Source organism: Anarrhichthys ocellatus, unplaced genomic scaffold (assembly GCF_004355925.1).
Source record: "Anarrhichthys ocellatus isolate YVR2014 unplaced genomic scaffold, GSC_Weel_1.0 scaffold2, whole genome shotgun sequence".
Lineage (NCBI taxonomy): Eukaryota > Metazoa > Chordata > Actinopteri > Perciformes > Anarhichadidae > Anarrhichthys > Anarrhichthys ocellatus.
The window spans coordinates 8,181,801-8,189,936 of NW_022280032.1; the positions used below are offsets into that span (position 1 = coordinate 8,181,801).

The 8,136-nt window shown below is 40.5% G+C and overlaps 1 protein-coding gene across 7 annotated transcripts in view; it reads right to left on the reverse strand.

Annotated features, from left to right (window-relative positions):
* Nucleotides 1-7,344, reverse strand: part of tjp1b (tight junction protein 1b) — a 51,153-nt gene extending 43,809 nt beyond the window's left edge. For all 7 annotated transcript variants that reach the window (XM_031857584.1, XM_031857575.1, XM_031857531.1 and 4 more), the window contains exon 1: nt 6,809-7,344. In XM_031857584.1, coding sequence (XP_031713444.1) covers nt 6,809-6,960 — 152 coding nt within the window. In that variant the 5' untranslated portion in view covers nt 6,961-7,344. The remainder of the gene's footprint in view (nt 1-6,808) is intronic.
* Nucleotides 7,345-8,136: the final 792 nt, after the last annotated feature.

Genomic DNA, 8,136 nt, shown 5'->3' on the forward strand with positions numbered 1-8,136 from the left:
CAGTCTTTTCTCTCAGTGTCATGGAGAACAGTCACTTTTAATGAGGATTTACCTAACGCAATATTCAATGAGGAGAAATCCTGTCTACACAGTGCGGCTCAGGGACAGTAGATATCCATTAGCGTGCTCAGCAGCAGGCCCAGAGGAGCTCCCGGGGTTTGGAGACTCAGCGAGGGGAAATTAGAAGAGAAGGGAATGAACAAAGATGGGAGGAAAGAGAACATCACCTTCCACTTTCTCTCTGCATTAAGTCAATAGTTGCCTGAAGCAATGTAACGTGCTCACTGGCTGGAAATGCAAGGTAAAAGGCATTCTGCAATACGTGCAGTCAATTACAAGCCACCGCAGATTGTTCTCATAAACAATACAGCAAACATGACAAATGAGAAAAACAGCTTGGACTGTATCACAGGACCGGTGCAGTCCTGCGCATTCACAGGCTCATTTCGTGGATGTTGATTTTGAAATGGATTTCTGCCAAAACACTTCAGGCCACAAAAGGCAGAATGTAACATAGTGCCAGCAACTGTGCCGACTCAGATATAAAGGGGAGTGAACGATTTCACATCGCTTTTGGGATGAATTTGTCTTCTCTATCAAATATGCAGGTATCATGTGTTTCTCTTGAGGTTTGAGAGAAGGAATTTTAACATTTTTGCTTCACTATATCACATTAATAGGTACATTTTAAACTACACGTGGATGAACGCCATTTGGCTTATGACCCCAAGACATATTACCGGAGTTATGGAAAGTCAAAAGACCTTTTATGACACAATTTCATGAAATAAGACATTATCTTAAAGGAAGAGTTTGACATTTGGGAAACTATCGTATTAGCTTTCTTGCAGAAAGTTAAATGAGGAGATAGATACTACTTTCATGTCTCTACGTTAAATATGAAGCTACAGTCAGGAGACAGTAGCGTCATATTAAGCGTACAGACATGAAAGGTTAGTTAAAGTGCAAAGACTGGAAACTTGAGGAAACAGCTAGCCTGGCTCCACCTAGCACCTCTAAAGCTAACTAATCAACACTCTACATATTGTTTCTTTAATTTGTACAAAGTGTAAAAACAACAAGTTTTGGTTTCGCAGGGGGTCATGTGCCGGACTATTTCTTGACCTGTGCGGCGATTTTAGAGAGTCTTGTCATCACTGTTGTGACCGCTCCCAGCCAAGAAATATTTCCAGCAGTAACTCACAGAACTTGTCATTTTTAAACTTTGGTTTATGGACAGATTTAAAGCTGCATATATGATATTTGCAGCATTTAAATTGCCTCTCAACGGCTCTCAAGATGGCGACGCCTGAGCAGGCAGCTCGTAGCTAACGGTGCTAACAGCACAAACCACAGCAAACTTGCTGACACAGCTAATAGTATTTACCTGAGGGTGAACCAGAGGTTGGGTGCTACACTTCGGTGATGATGCTGTTGGTCAGAACGGCGTTATCGGCTGTAATTGCTGTATGAGCGCAGTGCAGAGCAGCGTTTTTGGGCTAACCAGTGGGACACGCTCACATGCAGGAACATGCACTAAAAGCATGCACGGCCGGCCCGGCTATTTCAACAAAGCAAGGAAAAGCTTGGATAACAGCACACAGAGAGGGAGAGACTTAATTCCCCACTCAGGTAGATCTTACTGCAATATATCTTTACATAGATAATAGTTGTTTGCTGCTACATTAATGCTCTGAATGTCGTGTATTGCTCTTTTACCAAACAAGATGTGTTAATTAGTGACCTTTAACAGACATAAAGCAAGAAAGCAAATAAGAGCATTTTTCCAAATGTTGACCTATTTAAGGTTATGGCGTATTTATAAGACAATTGTAAAGCAGAGAATAATATATAAAATGTGAAACACTTATATTTGAATTACTGTATATTCTGTCTGACTGAGCTTGTTTTAGTCCTGTATACACACTAATCTCATTTAAAATTTCTGCTCCGTTGATTTCAGACAGCGATGTAAAGACTGAGATTACGTTATCTTGATCAGTAATGTGCTACACAGAAGCCTCAATCCTCTATCCGCTGTTTTGTCTCAGCAAACAGGTCAGGTTCTTGATGTGTGGCGAGTTCACAACACAATAAGTGTCTGCTCGACCCTGATATGACTATGCTATTGGAGTCGCTGCGAACAAAGAAAAATCCACTTCAAAAGAAAATGGAATAACATCAATGCAAAGAGCGCCGATGGCCCACACCGACCACCACAGAGTGTGATAATGTAGTTCACAGATAAGCGAAGGTCTGATGCCTGATGCTTTTACAAGGAAAGGATGAGAGACACACACACACATGAATCCGTTGCAGGACATTATGCCGTTTCTCTGTTCCCTGTCTGCCTGGAGGGGCCATCAGGTACGATTAGGTCGAGCAATAACGGCTACTGCTTAATCAGCAGGTCAATAGGCAATGTTACGCTTCATTCCTCCCATCTTGCCCACTGCTACTATAACACTTAACAAGGAGAGCAGTCCTGACCAGTGTCTGGGACACATAGAAACACAATAAAACGAATTCAGCAAAACGCCCTGTAAAAGACACACAATTTAATTCAACATTAGTGCTTTAATGAGTTATCTCTACACTGTGACCACACCATCTGTCTGCTTTTGTTTTCTTTTTTGGAGAAAAGGTGCAGGTTAAAAATAAGAGGAAACATTACATAAACACAATAGACTTATTGTAATATCCCTGCAGGCTTGCAACAGAGTGTAAAGTTCATTAAACCAGGTTAATGCTAATCTTTGGCTGTGTGCAGAGGGGAATGGGTTTTTAAGACTGCAGGCAAGAGGAACATCTGTTTGCAAAGATTATTCCTAATTTAGAGAGCTGCTGCTGCTATTCAGTCTTTATCAAAGGCAAGCGAAGCTGTGCCTCCTCTAATTTTAGGAGAATGTGATGCACATGATGGCATACTCGGTCTCTGCTCAGTGGATGGTATAAGTGTTGGGGCAGAGCGGTGTGTAATCTCACCACCACACGCTGAGAGATCAGCAGAACAGGGAGCAGCTCTGATCATTTGACCAGAAATGGGACAGAGTTAAGGCTGCAATTATGTAAAGAGCAACCTTAAAATCAGGATGCTTAAATTCTGAACACAAATGCAATGAGGTGTTTTCCTCTGTTTAAATCTGTGTGTTTTTCAGTGATGTCACATCCTGTTGTACATCTGTATGCTAAATGTGTTTGTGATGACAGAAATATGATCCAACTCCAGATACATACAGCACATTGCCTTTCATAATCCTTGATAGGAGAGTTGACAAATACAAAATAATAATTCCCTTTATGGAGGCAACTTATCATTTATTATTAGTATTATTATTATTAGTTAAAGTAGTAGTAGTATTGGTTATTTTATTGCTCACGTAATTGTTTTTCTAGGAAGTAAATCATAAGAATAAATGGTGATCATAAGTTACCAAAGCTCAAAGAGATTTCTTCAAATTGAACACAATTTACAATAACGAAGAAAGAAGAAACCAGCGGATCCTCTCATTTTGGAGGCTTTAACAAGACTTGATCAGAATTCATCAATTATCATGACTGCCATAGATTCATTTCCATTAGTGGAGTATTTCTATTATGTCACATTTCCGAGTATGGAGACACAGTGTAAATGGGTATGGAGCAGCATTGATCTAAAAAGTCACATTTATTAAATTATCAGTAGAGCATCTTTCTCCATAATACCTGCAGAGAAAAGTTGACAAATATGAAGAACTACACTCTGCAACCCAAGGCTTTCAGTTACACTGTGCATTTATCATTATAAAAATATGTTTTGTGCTTCATGTCTGATAACTAAAGAAACTTGATATGTGGTTATTGGCTTTGATCAAATTCATTTTGTATTTACTGAGTGTTTACTGAGTACAATGTCACTGTGCTGCATTTCAGTCAGGTGGACAGACACTACATGTTTCACAAGGTCTCCATCGACACAGAAATGTCCAAAAACACACGCCTATTAAATGAGGACACTGTGCACTACACAGCTTTGCATTTGATCACATCCATTAGGTGTTTTGTCACATTTTCTTGTGTAATATTCAGTTGAGAAGGATGAGAGAGAAGTGGAAGATCAATGACTCATATTCACACATTCTGTAAAAGGTGCTTGGCAGCTAGAGCCACAAGAAAGGCATTGTATTAGTACTACGACTAGTACTGTTACGTTTACAACTGAATCTACAACTATTATTTTTACTACTACTATTACTTTTAATGATGATATTAATGACAATTATAAAGCAGAGGATGACAACCAGGATAATCATTTACCATGAGTATTAATCCCAGATTCTTTATTTCATGTATTATTTAGCTATCACCATGCTATGTACTATCAGGTTAATATGATATAAAACAAACTGTAGGTTTTGGTGTCTCCTTGTTTTTGATATGTGTCAATATTAGTTCTTAAACCATATTATTAAGAGCGTTTGTGTTTATACCAACTCTAATTATTGATTTTAAAAGGGCCACACCAGTGTTTTTGCTATTTTTATTTTCTTATCTATCACTACTATAATATTGTCTATGATATTACAGAATTAGTGAATTAGCACAAATAAAAATGAGCAGTCCCTTAAAGTTTTCTACAGACGGGTGATGTATCACAGTTACTAAAAAGTCTGCAATATTTTATTGTCAAAGATCAATTGTTGCTGAAGGTAATGAGCTTAAAATGGAGATTGGTTTGAAAAGACTGCACTGCATTGCTCATAACAACACTGTGACTTGCAGGCATGATATTCAGTGTGATAAATTACACTACTAACAGAAATTTATTTTTACGGTATGGAAATTAATAACAGCTGCTTGAAAGGTATAAAAACATTGAAAACATCCAAACCGCAGCAACATGATTAGCAAAATGGTTGGTTGTACCCAAACGTCGGGGCACTAAATGGAGTGAAACATGCAAAATCCTGGTATGGTCCTCTAAGTGACATATAATGATAAAACGTTTAGACACAAAAATATCACTTATGGATCAGTCAGTGTGTTTTTTCTGGATTATTGGAGGTGCATAAAGAACTCAGCATTTTCACTCCATATGAAATAAGCTGTAGCTGCTGCTTTTCACTGTGGTGAAAAAAAATCATTTTAACAAGGTCAGAGCTTGCTCTAAGAGTTACATAAGGTTAGCTTTTTGTACAAGTGAACTGCTGTGGATGAGACAAGAAGAGCTCTTTCTAAAATCTACTTGAATATGGAGATGGAGGTATCAAAATAACAATGACAGAAGAAAGATGAAAGGAGTCCTCTGTCTCAGTGAAATCCCTCATCTTCTCCTCGGGGGTGCAATTAGGCTAATAAGAGGATGACTGAGCTATATGTCAGCCAAAGAGACCAAGAGATAAACAAAGCTGTATGTGATCAGCGTCTGACCCCTGATGAGGTTACAGCAGCACTTCGTTGGCATCGCTCCTCTTCTCTTTGAGTCCATAACAGATGGTGGTCATGTTCTTGTAAAACACCTTATTACACCATTAATAACTACAAACTGCAAAAACATCCCACTGTACACACACTATTTGCATAATGTAAATTTTGAGGTAATTTCACATGTTATAAAAATGCAAGTTTGTAAACCTCCTTTGATCATGATAGTCTTCTTCAAGACAATATGACGGCCAGAGATTTTCAGCACCAGTGTTTTTACATTTAGTGGTTTAGTTTGGCTTTGAAGAGGTGATGATAATAGTTCAGCCTCTCACACACTGGAGCCCCACCGATGTAACTGCATTATGTGGTAAAATGATCCCCGCCGTGCGATCCATTTTGAGCTTGTGCGAGACACTTGGCTATCAGAGTGCCATTGAGCCTATTGACTCCTAATTAACCGTCTTTGCTTTCAAACAAGATGGTAATCCGGCTGTAATTAGGGATACTATGTCACACACGTTGCAGGCTTGGCGGCAAACTGCTTACAGCGAGGAAAAGGAATGAAAGTCTGTCTTAAAGTAAACAAATGAACGAGGCCGCCGGAGGAGAAAAAGAGAGACAATGAGAGGTGGTCACTGCAATATTATGTAGCATACAGGCACACAGAGTAATGAGGACACTGACGAGGTGGATACAAGACACAAACACACATGCTGAGAGCAGAGTATGAAAATGTTTAATAGACATGGCAATGAGAGGTGTACAGAGGCCTGGCTGCAGCACATGAAATACAAAACAGGAGGGGATCATATTTCATGCTTTACATTTTATTGATGAATTACAACACAGCAGTGGGGGTTAAGAGAGGACTTTGAGGAGGAAGGGTAATGGTTTACCACAGGGTTAGCTTGATGGTGACATTTCCAGTGACAGCAGCAGTGCAGTGGAGGCCGTATAGTACATTAAAGCACATGAAGTTAGAGGCAAGGAAACAATGATGAGGCTATGACATCATCCCTACGCATTCAACTTTACAAACTGGTGGAGAAGAAGGACATAGCATGAGCCACCGGTGTCACGAACGCGCACAGGCACGCACGCACGCACTCACACAAACTCCAAGCATGCGGAGCAGTTGCCTTAGTATCGACCACAGTAGGGTTTGTGATGCTTGCAACATGGTGCAGACTGGCTGCAGTGGCTGAACGGAATATTATGTCATTTAGAGAGTGAGCGGGCGCACCGTGGCTCCGTGACCCGCTCATCATTTGACAAGATGTGGGAGGCGACAACTTGGCTCATCGAAGCCCCCCTTTTTTTTTTTTTTATCCCAACCTGCATCATAATCATTATCATCATCATCATCATCATCATCACCATCCGCACCAAGATTCATACTCACCACATACGCTTCCTGGGTGGAAGACAATGTTCTTTGTTGGAGGCGGTCACCCCCAGAGCCAGCTGCATAACAGTAATGTATTTCTGGTAATTCACCATGGTACTGTCCACCGCTACTAAAAATCCAACCCAAAGAAAAGCACAGGTGATCATATATTTCTTTATTCCCTGGCATCCGCCTCCGCTGCGTCTTCCATGCTCAGCATCACAACGCCATTTCCAGCGCTGAAGGACTGACAGTGAAAACACTCCCCAAGGAGCTGAGCGAAAGGTGCCGTACCGCTGCGACCCATGTCTGCAATGACACTCTGACCGTGTTATAGCGCTCGTAAACAGATCGCCGATCCGTCCGATGTGCAATGTCTTTGTTTCTTTTGTTTCTTTTTTTTTTTTTGGAATACGGTCAGGATTCGGACATTATCGCCTTCCTCCTGCCTCCTCCCTCCTATCCAGGGCTGGAAACACTCTCTTAAAAACGCTGCAGCGTCCAGGCGTCCGTGTGTGTGAGGTAGGGGAGAGAGTGTGTGTAGTCAGAGGAGAGCGACTGGGAGGGAGGGGAGGAGGGAGAGGAGAGGAGGGGGGGAGGAGGGAAGGGAGGCGAGGGACCGATTCATTTGGAGGGGCTCAGTTGTAGCATCTGTTTAGGAAGTCTACAGTTTGTCTTTAATTACTTGTTAACTTGGAGCTTATTTATAAAAGGGGAGTATCTTTGTGTTACCAGTGCTTCCTGGAACAAGGAATGATTTACAGGGGCGGAACAAGATAGTCTGAGCCTCCTTCCTCCTTTTGTTGGAGGTGGGGGGATATTTTTGTGGGCATTTCCTGTTCTGTGTCGTTTTTCACAGAGGACATTTTGACATGTCATGGGAGGAAAAGCACAGGTGCAAATAATACAATTAATGACACTTGAATTCCATTTAGCTGCTTCAGTTTCTGGCACAAATTTTAACCGAATTTCCAGAAAATGTGCAAAATAAAATGCAAATGATTGTGCATTTGCATCCAGTATGAGAATATTACGAGTTGGTTCTTTAAAATAAACAGTAGGAGGCGTTAACTCTCCAGTCAGGTGCCTTTAAACCACTGCGGAAGATCAGGGTGCAACAAAATTGCAACAAATTTTGCTTTTATTGATACACCAACTTTTCCTCAGTGAAACGTAAAAACGTACTTTGCATTATTTTGTGTGTTTTTTTTTAAATTATGGGCATTTACACTTTTTGAGCGCAAATTAAAAATGTACCTTATGAAAGGTGGATAGAAATGTATCTGTCTTATGACAAGTCAACATGTCTGCAGTCAGGTTTAGTAGCAGTTACTTAAGAATAT